This window comes from Armigeres subalbatus, chromosome 2 (genome assembly GCF_024139115.2).
Source record: "Armigeres subalbatus isolate Guangzhou_Male chromosome 2, GZ_Asu_2, whole genome shotgun sequence".
NCBI lineage: Eukaryota > Metazoa > Arthropoda > Insecta > Diptera > Culicidae > Armigeres > Armigeres subalbatus.
This window is the reverse complement of record NC_085140.1, coordinates 342,672,265-342,692,963: the sequence shown is the minus strand read 5'-3', so window position 1 is coordinate 342,692,963 and position 20,699 is coordinate 342,672,265. Positions and strand designations below refer to the sequence as shown.

Genomic DNA, 20,699 nt, shown 5'->3' with positions numbered 1-20,699 from the left:
AACTGGGCATATGCGAAATTGTAAGATTCTTATACAAGTATTTTATAAGAATATTACAATTTTGTTAGCTTTTCTACCAATATTTGTTTGAGAGCTTACATTTTTTGTATATGAATCTAACAATTTCGCATATAGTTCTTATACAAGTTTTGGAAGATTCTTATGCAGAATTGTTAGAAAATCTAACAACCGCCGGTTGGGTGTAGAAAATTGTTTTCGGGGTGGACTAAATCCACCTTCACGGACTAATTGAGTAGATCGTGTCATTGGGGCACAATTGAACTGGAATCTACCTCTACCCGGAATCTTTGGACCGACCTCGGCACTCGTTCGGTCACCCGTTGAAGTGAGAAAGTGCTTAGAACTTGAGGTGGTCTATGAATATGCTAACTAGATGAAAGAGTAGTGTAGTAAAAGGCTTCCACAAATCCACGTCCTCGGCATCGGTGGACCTGCCGTCACAGGGGACTATCTAAGTAGATAGTAAGCACGTTGTGAGCTAAATGGATCAAAAAAGATGTGGTGCTGAATGATACAAGGAAAAGATTTAAAGGAAAAAAGATCGATAGTTCAAGGCTTTGGTGGGCTTACTGGCACAAACCCGGGTAGAAGCCATGAACAGAATAATAACAAAACATGATATGGACTTGATTGATATCTTCTATATAATAAAAATGAGTTGAGATTTCCTTCCTGACGATTTAACTCGCGAACGGCTTGATCGATTTGCAAGATTTTTTTCCCTAATCGATTCGTTTTGGGATCCGCAAGGTTTGTATATACAAAAAGTTGGTGAGTTTAACGGGGAAATGTGAAAAATCATGAGAATACTATTTTGGGTCAGCTGTTGAGGAAAAGAAAACAAACGCACGGAAATTGATCTAGAGTGCGGTGCTGCAAATAGTTCATTGTGACATTTTCAACACCCGGGCAAAGCTGGGTTTCTTTCGCTAGTAAGAGATAAAAGAACAGGCAACAATATCAAAAATTTGCACCGAAATATCATTTAAATATCAAGATATGCTATGGATAAGAACAAACTAATGGCACATGATATTGATCACTTCTTACAAATAGCATAATTTGATCTCCTCATGATATTTTAGTATGAAATATTGATATTATCGTCGGATCTAATCTACATTTGACATTAAAAAGCTATTTTCGTCTACTCGGGTAATGTTAAAAAGTGCACGAATTATGTAGTCAAAAGGGTCAGATACTAATAAGGTTATCGAAGAGAGACTCCGAGACACCGTACATCGTGTCGTTTCCAAAGGGGTACGTTACAGGAATAATACAAAAAGGCAGTTCCGGGGCGAATCATGTGGTTGGAGCCCAGGGAGGGTTTAGTGGGTAAGACCAGTCACGGCTGGAGAATTCCCACACTCTGGAACACTGACTGCCGTAAAGAATTATGAACTTCAAATCTGTGTTATGACAAGAAATGGAGAAATCATAAGAAAAAGCAAAAATGCGTTTTAAAGTACGCCGCTTCGTTGTAATAAACCTTCAAACTAGAATGACGGTGAGTATTTGGAAAATTATTTAATGGAAATTGAAATATAAATAATTAAAGTATAATATCAACCTAATTATCAATTAAAATTAACTACACCACCAGCACCAAAGTCCAATGTTAAAATTTGATTCGAATAAATTTAAATTTATTACGGCCCAATAAAAATATTAGCATTATTCCTGGGAAAATAAATCACACGATACCGGTCAGTTTATGACGCTGCTTCTACAATTCGTTAAATGTCCCTTACACAGCTTCTAACCCTTCTACGTGGGTTAGGTTCCACTTATCACCGATGAACTTTAAGTTACCTTACTTCCATTTTTATACCATTCATCGAAATAATGACCATAAAATACGACATGATTCTAGCAGAGGCGATAAGAAAAATATTCAAAACACGTTATGTACCTTTGGAAACTTATAATAACATGTCACGATGGACGGAAGGTAACGAATTTGGAAATGTTTTACGTATTTTACGGACTTTCTCTAATCTCCGACGGCTGAAGCATGTTGCATGTTTCGATCATTTGCCATTCCGCACCATAGCTCAGGCTGATAGTCTTACCTACCGACCAGTTGACCGGCAATTTTCTTCCACTGCTGCGCTGGCAAGGACCATGGATTGGCAACCGGACCGTAAGATTTAGGCCAGCTGATAGGAAGGAATGGCAACTCGTATGAAAGCCTTCTTCCTTCCTTTCGTGAGAGTAAACCACCAGTGCGGTAGCACGAAGGGGTCCCGTCATGTCACGTTGCGGGTGACACGGGGCAGGGAGGAAGCTATTAGTGCTGGTTTTTAAAACCTCATCGGGATAGTGGGACATAATATGTTGACAGTAATTTTCGGTTGGATGGAGCTCTAATGGTGCTTGGTTTCGTTATTCTCTTTTTTCGCAGGCCACCGGAATGACACCGCTAATGCTGGCCGTGAAGGACAACCGGACATCAATCTTAGATAGGCTTATAGATCTCGGATCGGACGTTGGAGCGAGAAATAATGTAAGTAGATTTTGTATGGAACCTCTGCGGTAATTTGCGGATGACTGATTATATGCGATTATACTGCGACCTCGATTATTTTCCGATGATGATTATGGTTACGTGGAGGAATCATTTGAAAGAAACTGTAATGGTCACTATATTACAATGCAATGAGTCTGGCTTCAAAAATCAATTAGAGAATAGGTGGATGACATTGAAAATTAATGACCGAAACAGTAGCTATTTACTGAAATGTTGCGTTCATCTATCCACTGTAAACCCTAGACCCAACTTGTAATCAATGTTCAAAACGGAAAATACGTTTTACGTCCCGCAAATCCTTTCCACGCCAGTCACGTCAGATTTGGAGAACGGCAGAGGATATATTCCGTTTGTTTCGAGCGATTAATTGCGTTCATTTCCCGTTTGAGTTTTCCCCAGTCAGTGCTGCGTGCTGGGGCGGGGTGACTAGGAACAAATGGGGCGAATCTGATTAGCATTCTAGGTTAAGTTCAACTAGCGCGGTCGATGCTGATGCTTATGAAACCCATAGAACCAGCTGACGAGAGTTATTAGCGATTTTTGGTTGATTTTGGCTTTTTGTTTTGTTTGTCAATGGGACGGGTCGATCTGTATCAACAAATTCTTTTTCAATGATCAACATGAAATTGTTGGATTGAAAAAAATAAATCTGTGCACGTTACAGCTTACGTAGGGTAGGATGTAGGATGTAGTACAAACCAAAATAAAATAATTACCGCAGTTTTCGTACAGATTTGTTGAAACAATTGAAAACAATAATGGACCGTAGTAGATATGTTGCGCGACGAAAAGAAGATCGCTATGCGTCAAACATTTAGGATAAGTGCAAAATTGATAAAATGTAAATCGTATATCCTAATCCAATCCAAATCCAATCCAAATCCAATCCAAATCCAATCCAAATCCAATCCAAATCCAATCCAAATCCAATCCAAATCCAATCCAAATCCAATCAAAATCAAAATCAAATCCAATTCCAATCCCAATCCAAATCCAATCCCAATCCAATCCCAATCCAATCCAAATCCAATCCAAATCCAATCCAAGTCCAATCCAAATCCAATCCAAATCCAATCCAAATCCAAATCCAATCCACATCCAATCCAATCCAAATCCAATCCAAATTCAATCCAAATCCAATCCAAATCCAAATCAAATCCAATCCAAATCCAATCCAAATCAATCCAAATCCAATCCAAATCCAATCCAAATCCAATCCAAATCCAATCCAAATCCAATCCAAATCCAATCCAAATCCAATCCAAATCCAATCCAAATCCAATCCAAATCCAATCCAAATCCAATCCAAATCCAATCCAAATCCAATCCAAATCAATCCAAATCAATCCAAATCCAATCCAAATCCAATCCAAATCGAATCCAAATCCAATACAAATTCAATACAAAATCAATCCAAATCCAATCTAATCCAAATCCAATCCAAATCCAATCCAAATCCAATCCAAATCCAATCCAAATCCAATCCAAATCCAATCCAAATCCAATCCAAATCCAATCCAAATCCCATCCAAATCCAATCCAAATCCAATCCAAATCCAATCCAAATCCAATCCAAATCCAATCCAAATCCAATCCAAATCCAATCCAAATCCAATCCAAATCCAATCCAAATCGCGAACAACGTGGGATTTTGCTAGGTGGGTCTTTACTTACTTTACTTATGGATCCTGTACACCTCCGGTGGTGCAAAGGGCCGACTTGAAAGATCTACATCCTGAGCGATGCCCGGCTATCGCTTTAACCTGTTGCCAGGTTAGATTTCGGTCGACTTCTTTTATTTCTTTATTGAGGCTTTGCCGCCATGAGCCTCTGGGTCTGCCTCTGCTGCGATGTCCCGCTGGGTTCCAGTCTAATGCTTGCTTACAGATTTCGTTTCCGCTACGTATAGTGCGGCCGACCCAGCCCCACTTCCGATCCCGAATTTCTGTTGTTATCGGCTCTGGTGACAACGACGATGGAGCTCGTTGTTTGAGATCCAGTTGTGAGGCCACCAGGCCCGAATTATATACCGCAGGCATCTGTTAGTGAACACCTGCAGCCGTTGAGTGTTCTGCACTGATACACACCATGTTTCGCTAGCTGTATAACAGCACAGATTTCACGTTAGAGTTGAAAATTCGTATTTTGGTGCGTTCACTTATCTGCCTGTTTTCCAGATATTTCTTAAACCCGCAAAGGCAGCCCTTGCTTTCTTGATCCGTGCGTTTGAGTGTCGATCTTGTGGTACCGCCGTTCGACGTCATTTGGCTACCAAGATATTGGAAGCTTTCAACATTCTCCACTGGTTTCCCGGCTACTGTGAAACTGGAAGGAGTCACCGTGTTTATATCCAACGATTTGGTTTTGTTGACGTTGATGACTAAACCTGCCGAGGAGGAGCGATCGGCAAGGTCGTTGAGCTTATTTCTGCATATCAGAGCGCCGTTGCGCGAGTAGTGCAACGTCATCCGCCAATTCGAAGTCGTTTAGGTGCTCCATGGTTATAGGCTGCCATAACAGCCCGCGGTTTGGTTCACGGTCAATCGCATCTACCAGAATCTCATCGATTACGATGAGGAACAGTAACGGTGATAGAATACATCCTTGCCTCACACCAGCTACGACCCGGATAGGGTCGGACAGGACCCCATTGTGCAGCACTCTACACGAGAAGGCCTCGTATTGTGCCTCGATGAGGCCGATGATTCGCTCAGGAACCCCCTTGCGACTCAGCGCGCGCCACCTATCCTCGTGATTGAGATGGTCGAATGCTTTTACGTAGTCAATGGAAACTAAGTAAAGGGACTTTTGGAATACGTTGACCAGCTCCAGAATGATACGTTGATACCTTGCATCCAGTCGACCGGGAAAGTTGCGGTGTCCCAGCTATTGCGAAATAAACGTAGTTGAGTGGATGTCATGGGTCAGCTTTGAGCATCTCGGCTGATGCGGTCGATCCCTGGGGCTTTATTCGATTTCATGCTTTTGATGGCTGTTTGAATCTCTAGCAGTGATGGAGCTTCGGTATTGACGCGTGTTATACGTCGGATCCCAGGCAGGTCATGCCGAGGTGGTGATGGCCTGGCTGGCACTTGAAAAGTTGTTCGAAGTGCTCGAACCAGCGTTTCAGCTGGTCAGTTGGGTCGGTCATCAACTGATCATTCGCGTCTTCACAGGCATCGTTGCATTCATCTTCGCCCGCTTAAGCGTCGTGAGAGATATCGTAGATAAGGCGAATGTCCCGGTTGCGGCGGCTCTCTCTCCTTCGTCGGCCAGAGAGTCTGCCCACGCTCGCTTGTCCCGTCGACATGAGCGTTTTACTTCCTTCTCAAGAGCCGCGTATCGTTGACGGGCTAAGACTTTGGCTCCTCTGGTTTTCGATCGCTCTATCGCGGCTTTGGCTTCTCTTCGCTCCTCTATCTTTCTCCAGGTCTCATCGGTGATCCATTGTTTTCTCTGGGTGCGTAGTTCGCCCATATTATTCTCGCCGGTGGTGATGAAAGCATTCTTGATGGCGGTCCATTGGTCTTCCACACTGCCACCTTCCGGAATATCTGCAGCACGCGTCTCCAGTTCTTCAACGAAGGACCGTTTCACCGTGGCATCTTCCAGTCGGCGTGTGTTGAATCGTCGTCCAACTCTTTCCTCTTGCCGACGAATCCGCGCAATGCGCAGGCGTATTTCGCCGATGAGGAGGTGATGATCAGACGCGATATCGGCACTACGTTTATTCCGTACATCAAGAAGGCTCCGTTTCCATTTTCGGCTGATGCAGATGTGGTCGATTTGATTTTCTGTAAAGCCGTCACGGGAGACCCACGTGACCTTGTGAACCGGTCGATGAGGAAGAGCGATCCCCGATCACCATGTCGTTATTACCACAAAATTCTGCGAACAGCTCTCCGTTTTCGCTCATTTCTCCGAGACCATGGCGTCCCATAATGCGCTCATGGTTCGAGTTGTCGGATCCGATCTTCGCATTGAAGTCGCCCAAACAGATCTTGATATCACCTTCGGAATTCTATCTACGACGGCATTGAGTTGACTGTAGAAGTTCTCTTTGTCTTGCAGATCGGCAGCATCGGTTGGCGCATAACATTGGATTATAGTAAGGTTTCGGACCCGTGTTCTAAATCTGGCAACGATTATCCTTTCACTTATAGGTTCCCACTTCATAAGCGCAGAGTGTGCCTGAGCGCTTAGTAGGAAGCCAACTCCGCGATGCCGGGGAGCGTGTTCACCTCGTAAACCAGAGTATAGAGGTGGGTTGTATATTCAAAAAGTTTGGGAACTTCTGGTTTAGACTAGTGACGCACGTGCGTTTAGACGATTGACGTCGCTAATCGCATGGCCACGAAGCCCACGAAGAAGAAGGGAAAAGAAAGAAAGAAAAAGGGGAAGAATGAAGAAGGAAGATGGAAGAAGGAAGAGGATAAAGATAGAAGAAAGAAGAAAGAAGGAAGAAACAAGAAAGAAGAAAAAAGAACAAGGAATAAGGAACAAAAAACAAGGAAGAAGGAACAAGGAAGAAGAAAGTGAGAAGAAGGAAGAGGAAAGAGAGATGAAGGAAGAAGGAAGAAGAGAGAACGAAGAAAGAGAGAAGGGAGATGGAAGAAGGAAATGGGAAGAAGCAAGATGGAAATATGAAAAGGGATGAATGAAGTAGGCAGAAGAAAGATGGAAAAAGGAGGAAAGATGAAAGAAAAAGGAATTGTGAAGAAGGAAGATGAAAAAGAAGTAGAAAAAAGAATGAAGAAGGAAGAAGCAAGAAGAAATAACGAAAAAAGAAAAAGGAAGAAAGCAGAAGGAATAAGGGAGGCAAAAGATGTAAGCAGAAGGAATAAAGAAGGATACAGGAAGAAGGAAGAAATAGGAAGAGAGAAAGAAGGAAAAATAGAAATGATAAAGGAAGGAAGCAAATGTAATAATGAAGAAGGATGAAGGAATAAGGGAAAATAAGAAAAAGAAGAAAAGGAAAAGGGAGGGAAAATAAAAAAAAGGAAGTAAAAGGAAAAAATATGAAAGAAGAAGAGGGAAGAAAGAAGGAAGGGGAACAAGAAATAAATAAGAAGGAAGAAAAAAGAACGAAGATAGAAGAAGGGAGATGGAAGAAAGGGAGAAGGATGAAGGAAGAAGAACGAAGCAGGAAGAAAGAAGAAGAAAGTAGGAAGACGGAAAACAAAAGAATTAAGAATGAAGAAGGGAGAGGAAAGAAGGAAGTAGTAAAAGAAAGAAAGGAGAAGCAAGTATGAAGAAAGAACAAGGAAGAAGAATGAAAGACGGAAGAAGAAAGAAGAAGGAATGAAGAAGTAAGAAGAAAAAGAAGAAGAGAGAAAAAAGAAAAGGAATAAATACTAAAGAAGAAAGTAGAAGAGAGAATAGAGAAATATTGAATAAAGAAGAAAGAATAAAGACGATGTCAAGACGGAGTAAAGAAGGAACATGAAGAAAGAAATAAGAAGGGAGAAGGAGAAAGTAGAACGAAAAACATGAAAGAAAGAAAAAGGATTAATTAACAGTTCTCAATTCATTTTTCACAGTTCCCGTTTCTTGTTTCTTGGTTTTCACTTCTTAGTTCTTCATTCTTACTTCGCAGTTTTCATTTCTCAGTCCTCAGTTCTTAGTTCCCAGTTCTTTATTCTCAGTTCTCTGTTTTAATTTCCCAGTTCTCTGTTCTCTGTTCCAAGTTCCCAGTTCTCTGTTTCCATTGCTCAGTTTTCAGTTCTCAGTCCTCAGTTCTAAGTTCCCGGTTCTCAGTTCTTAGTTCTCAATTCTCAGCTCCCAGTTTTCACTTCTCACTGATCACTATTCAATTCTCACATTCTCACTGCTTCACTAGTCATTTTTCAATTCTCGCATATCACTTCTCATTTCACTTGCCTCATTATTCACATCCGACTTCTGATCTCATCACTACATACTAAGTTCTCATTTTTCAATCTTTACTACTCGTAATCTGCGATAAAATGCTTCACTATTCGGCTAAACGGCCTTCACCCAAATAGTGTTCGGCCAAACGGCATTTGGCCAAATGCCGTGACACCTTGTGGAATTCTCTTTTGAAGTTTTGGATATATTTACTCCCTCTCGCTGACTATTGTGAAGGAGTAGATGATGTTTAAAACTTTATGTACCTACAATGAAAATCGATAAGACTAGTAATCGTCAAAAAATGATTTCGTTTCTTATATTTCCGGCAAGCTGACAAGGAGATCAAATTTCATACTTTGGGACTTGGCCCAGTTAATCCGGAATTCCGGTTACCAGGTAATCCGTTCTCTGTAACATGTATCGAATAGCAGGTAAGTTCCTGCATCCGTAGCAACCAAAATCGTCAAAATCGGTGAAAAACTGACAATGTTATGATTATTTTAAGTCCGTGGGTACCCGGGTACCCTGTCGGTAACGTAAGGGTGTTTTTTTTTGTCGGTAACAAAAGGGTTAAAGATGCTAAATTATTTTTGTTTTGTGGAAAACCGGAAATTTTGCATTATTTAGGGAAATTTTATATTTATTTATTGTTTATATCCTAAATTGTTTATTGGCAATTTTTTTTCTATCTTAATCACATCCATCCATTCATCATCATTTGGGTGTCCTCTTAAGACAGCTTGGAAGATGCTGGGTCATTAGGCCGAATGGTCATTAGGCCGAATGGTCATTAGGTCGAATGGTCATTAGGCCGAATGGCCATTAGGCCGAATAAGAACTGGGGAGTGAGAAGTGAGTAGTGCGAAGTGAGGAAGAAGAAGAAAGGAAAAAGGAGGAAGAAGTAAGAAGGAAGAAGGATGAAGGAAGAAGGAAGAAGAAAGCTGGAAGAAGGAAGAAGGAAGAAGGAAGAAGGAAAAAGGAAGAAAGAAGAAAGAAGAAAGAAGAAGAAAGAAGGAAGAATGAAGTAGCAAGACGGAAGAAGCAAGAAGGAAGAAGAAAGAAGGAAGAAGAAAGAATAAAGAAGAAAGAAAGAAGATGAAAGAAGAAAGAAGGGAGCAGGAAGATGACAGAAGGAAGAAGAAAGAAAGAAGATGAAAGAAGGAAGAAAACGAAAGAAAGAAGAAAGAAGATGGAAGAAGAAAGAAGGAGGGAAGAAGAATAAAAGAAAGAAGAAAGAAGAAGGAAGAAAGAAAAAGAAAGAAGGAAGAAAGAAAAATAAAGAAGGAAGAAGGAAGAAGGAGGATGGAAGAAGGAAGAAGGAGTTAGGAAGAAGGTAGAAGGAAGAAAGAAGAAGCAATATGGAAGAAGGAAGAAGGAAGAAGGAAGAAAGAAGAATGAATAAGGAATAAAGAAGAAGGAAGAAGGAACAAGGAAGAAGGAAGAAGGAAGAAGAAAGAAGGATGATGGAAGGAGGAAAAAGGAAGAAAGAAGAAGAAAGAAAGAAGATGAAAGAAGGAAGAAAACCGAAGAAAGAAGAAAGAAGAAGGAAGAAGGAAGAAGAAAGAAAAAAGCGAAGAAGGAAAAATGAAGAAAAAAGAAGAAGGAAAAAAGAAGGAATAATTGAGAAGGAAGAAGAAAAAGGAAGAGACAAGAGTAAAGAAAGAAGCAAGAGAGAAAAAGCAACAAAAAAGAAAGAAAAAGAAAGAAGAATAAAAGAAGAAGGAAGAAAGAAAAAGGAAAAAAGAAGAAAGAAGTAGGAGAAAAGAAGAAAGAGAGAAGAAGAAGAGTGGGGAATAGAAGAAAAAAGAAAGAGGAAGAAGAAAGAAGAAAGAGGGAGAAGGAAGAACAAAGAGAGAAGAAGACTGAAGGACGAAAGAAGGAAGAAGAATGCAGAAAGTACCGTCAACTGGGGGGAAGATGATCATTGAGGTGAAGATGATCATTTGATGTGTCAGTCAAAAGTGCCATTTTTTTATGAAACGGTAGTCAACAGTATTCTCCGTTCAAGTAATGTTACCGCTAGGTAGAAATCCGAGATTTTCGATTATAATCATGAAAATGTATTTTGTGGAAGAAAGAGAGAGATAGTCATAAATGACGCTATTTTCGTTTCAAATATTGACTTCGTAGACTACTTTACGTGGTAAATTCAACATTCATACAAATAACCTAGTGTATTTTTACTACTAGGTCATAATGATTTTAGTAGAGCTGTCTTGATCAACTTCACCCCAAACCAGATTACTCAAAAAATGTGTGGTAATTTAATTTATTTTAATAAATGCAAACGCATTTCAGAAAACTAAAGTTGTTGATTATTGCAACGTATAGCAGTACATGTTTTGAAAATATTTGTTTCGATTTAAAATGTCAACACACATTGTTATTGCATGTTTTGTCTTAAAAATGATCATCTTCTCCCCAGTTGACGGTAACAAAGAAGAGGGAAGAACGAAAAAGAAAAAAGAAAGAAAAGAAGGAAGATGCAAGAACTGAAAAGGAAGAAGAGGTAAAGTGAAGAAAGGACTTCGCATTTTCACTTTTTGCTTGTTTTTACTTATTCGGCCTAATGGCCATTCGGCCTAATGACCGTTCGGCCTAGTGACCATTCGGCCTAATGAGCTTCGGCCAAATGGCCTTCGGCCTAATGGCCTGACACCGAGCACCAGGGCACCAACGCAATGTAATATAGGAAATCAATGAAATAGAATCAGTTCAAGTTTTAACTCCATCGGGAGAAGTCGCATCTTTTTTTAAAACATACCGAACGACTCCAGATGTAACTTCTAGTTTGTGATCTTTTTTCAGGTTTAAAAGATTCAAATGATACTTTAGCTCAACGAAATTTACTCGAAGTTTCGTTCCGAAAACCAGAAAAGTCGGCAAACTCGTAGCCTAGAGGTAGATTCGGTTTGCTCAATTTTTCATCAATCAATGCGAACTCAGCCCAGTTCGATTGGAGAATAATCATTTTCATTACTTTTCATTTCGATGAGACGAAATCATGCGGTTTTCGGATCGAGGGATAATCTTTTTTTGTAGTTTGGGATGAGAAACATCTCTTACTCACATCTCTTTTTTCTAGAACGAACCTGGAAGATAAACAAAAATTGGGCCTACTTGAAATTCTTTTCTCGTTTCATTATATTTGTGCTTCACACACTTTTTGCGAGAATTTTTGGGAACCAATTATAAAGAATTTATAAATTTATTGGAACGGGATTCAAACCTAGGACGTGCAAGAACATCAACACACACAAAAAAAAAGCGTTTTTGAATATGAATTCGTGAACTAACAAGTTCACGGTGTATTTTTTGTCACGGTTTCGGGAACAACAGCCACGTTTTCTGGAACGTTCGTGAAAACGTGAATGGTGCTCCCAAATCCATGACTTGAATCACGGTGTATTTTTGCTGGTTTACGAATACGGGAACGCTTTTTTTTGCGTACCGTACCACCACATCTATTACATCCGGATATGACAAGTTCGAAGACGAAGGCATAGGTTTAGACAAAGATCGTAACGGGATCAATAGATCGTAACAGCAGAGAACACAAGTACACTGAATCCCTTTTCACGTGGATGTATTTCATCAATTTCTCGGTCTACCTCAATTTCCACAACTGATTTATATTCACTTCAGAGTGACGTAAATTCCACGAAATGGATTTGAATTTAAATTTTCCAGCAGCTTTTGAAAGTTATTCATTGTAGCTTAATCGGCTATGCTCTATAACCGCACTAATTTTCGACAGGGACGAATCTCCCGACTCAAGACCATGACCCCGTTTATTCGGCGTGAACAACATAGTTTCGTGTGCTTCACATTTACCACTGGGGCACACCACTGCCATTATTGCTTCTACTTTTTCTGCTTCCACCCAGATTTCTCAGTGTTGGCATGTGTCCTAGGCCAACAATGTCTCCGCACTCTCTGCCACCCCCTACACTCATAATCTACCCAGCAACGTGCCTTGCGTAGCCCCGCAATTCCAATCCTTCACCGTTCCTTGTGGTATTGAGTGTTTTGCTCTCGCAGTGCGGGAAATTTTGTTGACTGGTCTGTTGTTCTTCTATGTTTAATCTAGAAGCAGGGACAGCGAGAAATGGAATCACGAAACACATTAAAAAAGCGGAATGCGATACCTAATTCAACACCTTGAACGTCACACTCCACGTGGCAATTCGCAGGACTGACCGCTCACATTAGCATTTTCTTCCAGTCGGTCTAGGTCTAGGAGATGAGGGCAGTACGCGTGGTGGTACGATTGTTATGGATTAATGTTCTTCCCCGTTCCAGAAGCAGCAGGTCACCGACCAGTAACAAGCAACTGCCATAATCGGTCAAGGGAAAGTCCATTTAGAATAATAAGCCATGACGTAGGTTATGAATGAGTTTAACAAATTTCTGGCTGACATCGAGTTATGGATAAGGGATGGCGAATGACGTCAACACAAAATTTTGGCAACGTAATGCTGGTGGGTGAAAATAATTTTCTGGAATTCTTCAGCCTTTCTCACTCATCGTAAAATATTATTAAAACCCAATTACACGTGGGGTCAAAATCTTTAAGTAACAGTTTTGTGTTCTATTGACATTTCTACATGCATATCTTGTGTTTTTGTACAATTGATACACTATGCCCTGGAAGTCAAAAATGTTTCCCACCCAGAAGCATGCTGGACCGGACCCAGAGTAGAACCCACCATTTCCTCATTTACAATCCTTCGCCGTTGCTGGTAAGACTAACTGGCGACCCACAACGTTTCGGTCGCATTGCGTTTATTAATTGTCTAGTTTTGTTTCCTATTTTCCACTATTCTGGGAAACCCGAAATTGATACCTGAAATGATTCGGATGTGGTCAATATTGATCACAACTATTAATCACTCTTCTTACATTCCCCACCGTGACATTGCCGCCTCGCAGCTTAGTGTTCATTTAGCGCTTCCACAGTTGTTCACTGCGAGGTTTCTTTCTAAGGGGTCGTACACTAATTACGTAAGCATATTTTCCGGAAGGTAGAATTTTAAATTCGTGGTTTGATTCTCGTTCAGACCTAAAATATTTTTAGTGGAAAAAATCGCGATCTCTTGGACAAATTGTTTCATTTCTAAAAACCTTGAACCTTGTAAAAATATTAGAACTTAGTTGAAACGAAAATCGTATTCCAGTAAGACAAAAAGCTTACCATTAAACATAATTCCACCTTAACTGATTACCGCAACCAAACGTAAACAAACATCTTCCATCTGGATACCACAAACAACACAATTTCCAGCGCAGCTGTTGGAAATCAACACCCGCACGTGGTCACCGTTTGGAACTTGGTCGATGGGGAAGGGAGGCTTCCAGTGAAGCCAAGCACCCCATGACTAGGTGTCGGAAAGGGACAACTTCATTCACACCTGTTTGTTACACCAATACTATTTAAAATGGAATGCTATCACCTCCCTGACCGGAGGTTGGGTGAGCAAATGTTAGTTTGAAATCGACTATACCACCCCCCCATTTCCATACATCATCATTGTTCGCAAACCTGGCTTGGCGCCCTCATCATCACCATCATTACCATACTACTAGTTGGCGCCTAGGTGTTGGGGCTGTTGTCGTTTGGAGCTATGGGAGGAAGCAACAAGTTTTGCGTGCAAGTCCTTTGTTTTCTTTCCTATAGATATTTCTTCTCGCTATCGGGTGACCCCACACTTTGGATTGTTGGAGCTATTTTTATTTTGCACTCGTTGCTTTGACACCGCACTTAATTGCTTGACCGCAATTCAAGCATCTACCCTTATTGGTTAACTTCCAGGTGCCATTCAACCAGTGTTGAGGGTTAAAATTGTCAACTTGGGTGATGTGTTAATTAAAAGGTAACTTTGTTTTCGTTCAGCAGCATGAGATGCATGCCAGGCTGTCAGCACCTTTTGAAATATTTAACTATTTATCGAACACCTTAATCATGACTTAATCCTATATTAAAGAACTAATTTACTAACATTGAAGTTGAAAAAAACATACTTTTATTGAAAAGTCTATAGCATAAATCTAATAGATTATCTTGGCCGTAATGGGTGCGGTAGCCAATGTCCATAGACCAATAAGAGTTGCGATTTTTGAGTTGATATGGAGTCGGACATTCTCCAGGATGTACGGGTCGTAACTGCAGTCGATGTTGCACGTTATGACGTCGTAAAAGAACATCCTGTGAAGCATTGCTCGACGATCTACCAATGGTTTCAAGTCAATCAAAATTTGTGCTTGTATGAAGGAAGGTTGATTGAATCGTTCCATGGTAGGGGAAGGAGGGGCAATATGCCCTAGCTAAGCATAGACTGCTTTTATGCCTTAGCTATAACATGGGTGTTTCTACCTCACGCAACAGTTAAACAATATAGCTAACTGATGCCATATTAAAATTAGAAAAATCTCAATCATATTGATAGGGGAAGAGGCCCCAAAACGCCCCCCCGAGGCAAAACGCCTTTTGTGGTTTCTCTCATATTTACCGTCATTAAGATGACCGTAACAAAACTAGATCTAAAATTATGTAGGTTAGGCGAAAAAAGTTTCAAAATAGTGTATGGGAAGGTCGGAAAAACCGAAAATTTCCACATTTTGAAGAAACATCTAACATTTTGGCGAGGCAAAACGCCCTAGTGGCACTAACCTACAATGTACTTGCGTCTCCACGCATTATCCATACCAGAATGCTGATTCGCCGACGCGTGGTGCTTTGTTCCCTAGGAGCTGCCAGCTAAAAGGCGTTTTGCCTCATGAGTTTTCCGGCAACAGAATATCACCACTTTTTTGAAATGTGAATATTATCAATATGATTGAAATTTTCGTCAATTTTTGAATGGCATCAACTAGCTATCTTGTTTAACTGTTGCATAATGTAAAAAATTAAATGAATAGCGTTACAAATAAGATAATAAAGCAGTGTTTGCTTAGCTAGGGCCTATTGCTCCCCCTTCCCCTAATATTCACATTTCAAAAAAGTGGCGATATTTCGTTGCCGGGAAACTCATGAGGCAAAACGCCTTTTAGCGGGCAGCTCTCAGGGAACAACGCACCATGCGTCGACACATCAGCATTCTGGTACGGACAGTGCGTGGAGACGCGAGTACATTGTAGGATAGTTCCACTAGGGCGTTGTGCCTCACCGAAATGTTAGATGTTTCATCAAAATGTGGAAAATTTCAGTTTTTCTTACATTCGAGGCATTCCACGGAGGCATGCCAGTCGATCCTGAGCGACCATTTCGAAAGTATCTGAAACTTTGCACAGTTTTTCAATTTCATCTAAATCGTCATTTTTCGATATCAAATCTTCATATTGAGTCACGGCTAACTTTTCAAAAGGGTGTATGTGAAAATGGTTCAAAAATATTTAAAAAGCTGCACAGCAAAAACGGAATGTTCGATTGTTATGATTTTTTCAGCAAAGTTAGACAACTAAATGATAGTTCTTAAGAAAATGTGCACAGTAAAAAAAAATCCACCTTTAAAAATATAATTTTTGTCACAAAAACTCAAATATCTCAAAACCCTATCTTTTTACGAACGCTTTTTTTATTAGCTATCTACCATAAAAATTTGGTGATGGTAATAAACAAAAAAGTTATGACAATTCAAACATTTCACAATTTTCACATTTAGTAAAAAAAAAAAATTCCGTTTAAGTTATTTCGAGAATTGCAGTTTGATGCAAATTTTATTGTAAAGGGCTTTGCGTGATTTAAACAAGTTGTTTTCATGATATTTTGATTTAATTATTCATAGCATCTATAAGAAACTTAGACACGATCCAGTGTTGTGATCAAAAGTATTGATAATGTCATAATTTTCATTGTACGTGACTGACGAAAAATTCTTTTAATAGTTTTGAAACCTGTTGATAATAAGAAACATATCAGAAATGTTATTTTTAAGGCAAAAGCTGCAAAATCAAAAATTTATATACACATATACGTCTATAGTTTACCTGCAAAAAATATACCTCTTAGAGAATAGACTTTATAATCGGGAGAAAACAACAACTTCAACAACAACAAATGCATGATAGGTACATACCATGACAATGCTCACGAAAAAGCAAAAAAAAAAATACTACCACTAAGGTTGTTAAAGATCTTATGGTAATTTTTTTGTTCAGTCAAGCAAATGACACCAAACTAGTCAGTAAAAACTTAAAAGTGATTTTGTTTATTGGAATATAACGAACAACATGAGTAGCCGCTTTCTCAACTGTTGTAGGCCGTTTGATGGAAAAAAGTGTTCAAAAGAGTTACGAAATCTCACCGAAAGCACCATAGATACTGAAAGCGACTGGTTATGCTCCAATGTCCACATTGAATACAAATTTACGCATTTGCACGTCCTGTCGCCTAATCGTTGACAAAAGAGCAATCTGTATATCATCGGTTGAGCAGCGCAGGAAGTTCGAAAACGACAACAACTGAAAAATTACCAGAAGTATCAAGTGGTGAGAGCCTTGCCACCGTACCATCAGCGAAATCTGTTTCAACAAATCAATCGGAAGATGAGTGTATCCAAAAGGTCAACATCGAACGCTTTAACGAGGGCATAGCTGTGTGTGTGTGTACAAACTAACCCCCACTGTCTGGCAGTGATGTTATGGAAGAAAGCTGTCTGTTAAAACAGTCAGATTTAATCCGGGAGTTAGAAAGCGCTAGCTCTACTGCAGCTCCAGTTACCCATTTCAGAGTGCCTGGTATTTCACTATCACTAACAGTAAGCCCCGCCTGGTTATGCTACCGTTTATCAAATGGATAAAGGTATCATAATCAAACTTCCGGATTCAAAATATATATAATATATTTTGAATCCAGCGCGTATTTAGTTTAATTCATTATACATATATTTTTAAATAGTTGTTGTATCTTACCATTTCTTACCATTTGAAATCTGATTTGTCGAGTCAAAAACAAGAAACTGAAGACGAGCATACTTTTTGTGTGAAAATAGCTATTTGAAATATTAAAATCAAATTGTTTAATAGAATAAACTAATTTGTATTTTATAGAATATATTACAAATACCTATCCTTCAAATTGAAGGCCAGGTACATATAGCTGGTATACTAATATTAGACAACTTGAATGGGTGGAATTTATGGAATATATGATATACAGTGAAACCTCCATGAGTCGATATTGAAGGGACCATCGACTCATGGAAATATCGAGATGTGGAATAGAAAATCGCTGGGAAGCTGTTTGAAGGGACCATCACAGTAACCCAGAAAATATTTTTTCATATGGCGTTATTTGCTTCCATGAGTCGATATCGAGTCATAGAACATCGACTCATTGAGGTTTGACTGTAAATAAAATAGTAAAATATTTTGAATATCTTCTTCATGTCGAAGGAAGAATCGAGTCGGAAAAATCCTGGATATGTAATTATATTAATAAATTTAGTATATTTGTTGTATGTTAACCTTCTTGATTCAATTCTCACTTGTCATACGGCTTTCCTAATGGTGAAGCTAATATTAAAATTTTAAAATCACTATATGGTTTTTACATATCAACTAAACTTTTATTGGCTTCTTACAACAGGAACATTCGCGGCAATATAATAATTTGCAACAATATCGATGGCCCAAGTCAAAAGCTCATATTTTATTTATAAATTAAACCACAAAGCTCATTTGACAATTTCTTGCCCGATAAGATTGTTCAAATCAGTATCTTTTTAAAATACTGTTCTCTCGCGAGAATAAACAATTACTCTTTCAAAGTAAGCGATTATTTTTTTGACTTTTGGGTGAAATTCTATGAAATGTTATTGGTTTGATATTGAATTTTCTATTTACATCTGTATAATTTATCTGAAGAAAATTGCATTTATGTTCCATTTTATTATAGTTGACTTCAATCTGGTGCTTTGATGGATAATCTATTTTTAAAATTTTAGTTTTTGTACTTACCGAGTTATTGAGAAACTGACCCAATTGTTAACTTACGGCTGTTGCGCAATTCATTGAGCTACATTTGTCCTTCCGGCCTTCTAGTTCCATTTTCGGAAATAGAGTCTTCTTGAACTTGATGGTGAGATATCTTTCACAATCGAATAATGCAACTTCAACCTTGATCATCTTTCCCGTATCCCAACCAGGTTCGTCGTTTTTAGCTACTCTGTGTGGTTTTCCTCTTCAGGCTTGAGCCATACCGAAACTAATCAATTTCGCCACGGTCAGTTAACGGCGGCAGTTTCTTCAAGAATTTCGAGTCGGATTTGATTGGGCCCGGGCTCCCTTTGATGAACACTTTCCTAGTTGATTACTTTGGCTTCGTGCGTGCGGTAAATATGCAGTCAACAACTTCACTTAAACTTAAACGAAAACGGACGCACGGAACTCCGTAATTAAATCTCAACTGTTCAACTTCGAAGGAAAAAAAGTTTCAATAAGCTGACAGTATCAAACAGAGCACGAAAAACCACCACCGTTCCTCGGCAAGGCTAACTACGATCCTTAACTTGATAATTATCTTTTCACGCTTTAACGAGGGCATAGCTGGGACAAAAATGACTCCGATTAAATGGAGTAAGATGGACTACGTTTATTACCCAGTGAAAAATTACCGTGAAGTAAACGAAGCTGTACGAAGAAACCTCTTCAAATTAGGACCTGATGATGTGGAAAATACAGACTACGATGAGGTAATTATAAATATGAAGGAAAGGTTCTCGAATGCTGCCACGACAAGGTAAGAAAAATTATTGATTTTGTCGATGCTGCCAAGTTCGTGGTCTATTCAGGATGCCATTGATGAGTTCAAAACCAATAGAAATACAGTAAAAGAGGCAAAACAATTGAAGAATAACTGTCTTTCAACCAAAAATACTAGGTCTAGTACTGCATTAACAGATGAGACAAAAGAAATAGTAGTTCAATATTTTGAAGATGATGAAGTAAGTCGAGCTATGCCTGGTCAAAAAGATTAAGTATCAGTAAAAAAGATGGAAAGCGTCAAGCAATTCAAAAACGATTAAAGATGACGACTTTGAAAGAAGCGTACACACGTTTCAAGGAAATTCACGATAATATTAAAGTAGGTTTTTCCTCATTTGCAAGCCTTCGGCCAAGGCAATGCAAGCTTCTTTCCAATTCAGGAACACATAATGTGTGTGTGCACAACCCATGAGAACATTAATCTTATTTTACATAGTTTGAAAAGAATCAATTTAACAAAGGATATTAAAATGTTAACTGTTAGTCTTTTGTGTGAAAATACAACATCAAATTGTTATCTACGATCTTGTTCGGATTGTCCAGGTTCTTCATCATTGGAAAATACTTTATTCGCTGAGTTTGAAGAAAAATATATTGATCAGTTATCATTTGAGCAATGGGTGACCACGGATAGGTGTGACCTAGAAACTATTGTAAAACCTGTAGATGAGTTTGTTTCATATTTTTGCTTGAAATTAGAAAGTTTAATCCCTCACGATTTCATTAAAACAGTACAATCCAGCTTTTTAAAAAATACGAAAAATACATTACAAAATGGTGAATTTTTAGTCATTTGTGATTTTTCTGAAAATTACAGCTTTGTATTGCAAGATGAAGTGCAGTTCCATCACTGGAACGTACAACAAGCTACAATTCATCCATTCGTTATTTATTTTAATGGAAGTACGCAAATTGAACACTTAAGTTTTATTATAATTTCCGAAGATTTAAGACACGATTCATTATCCGTAAACTTGTTCATTGAAAAAATGATTAACTTTTTACGCGTTGATAAGAATAAAGTAGTCAAAAAGATATATTTCATGTCTGATGGAGCAGCGTCGCAGTACAAAAATCGTAAGAATTTTTCGAGCCTATGTCAATTTAAATCAATGTACGGAATTGATCCAGAATGGCATTTTTTTTGCTACGTCACATGGGAAAGGTCCTTGTGATGCTATTGGAGGAACAATAAAGCGCATGGCCACAAGAGCAAGTTTAGCCAAAGAACGTGAGCATCCAATTAAAACTGCGAAAGAACTTTTTGATTGGGCGAATCGTAGAAAAGAAAAAGATTTAACCAAATTATCATTTTGTTTTACTACTACTGAAGAGTACGAAATAAAGGCTTCAGAGCTCAGCGAGAAATATAATAATGCAAAAACGATCCAAGGAACCCAAAAATTTCACTGTTTCATTCCATTTTTGAAAAATAAAATTAAAGCAAAACTATACTCAAACTGTGCTGATAAAAATTCAAAAGTGTTCGATATTGTAAAAAATTTGAATAAAA

The 20,699-nt window shown here is 38.9% G+C and overlaps 1 protein-coding gene across 3 annotated transcripts in view; it reads left to right on the top strand.

Moving 5' to 3' along the window:
* The window catches only part of LOC134212860 (serine/threonine-protein phosphatase 6 regulatory ankyrin repeat subunit B-like), a 224,217-nt gene that overhangs the window by 23,033 nt on the left and 180,485 nt on the right, over positions 1–20,699 (top strand). For all 3 annotated transcript variants that reach the window (XM_062691111.1, XM_062691107.1, XM_062691106.1), the window contains exon 2: positions 2,426–2,527. In XM_062691111.1, the coding sequence (XP_062547095.1) occupies positions 2,426–2,527 (102 nt within the window). The remainder of the gene's footprint in view (positions 1–2,425; positions 2,528–20,699) is intronic.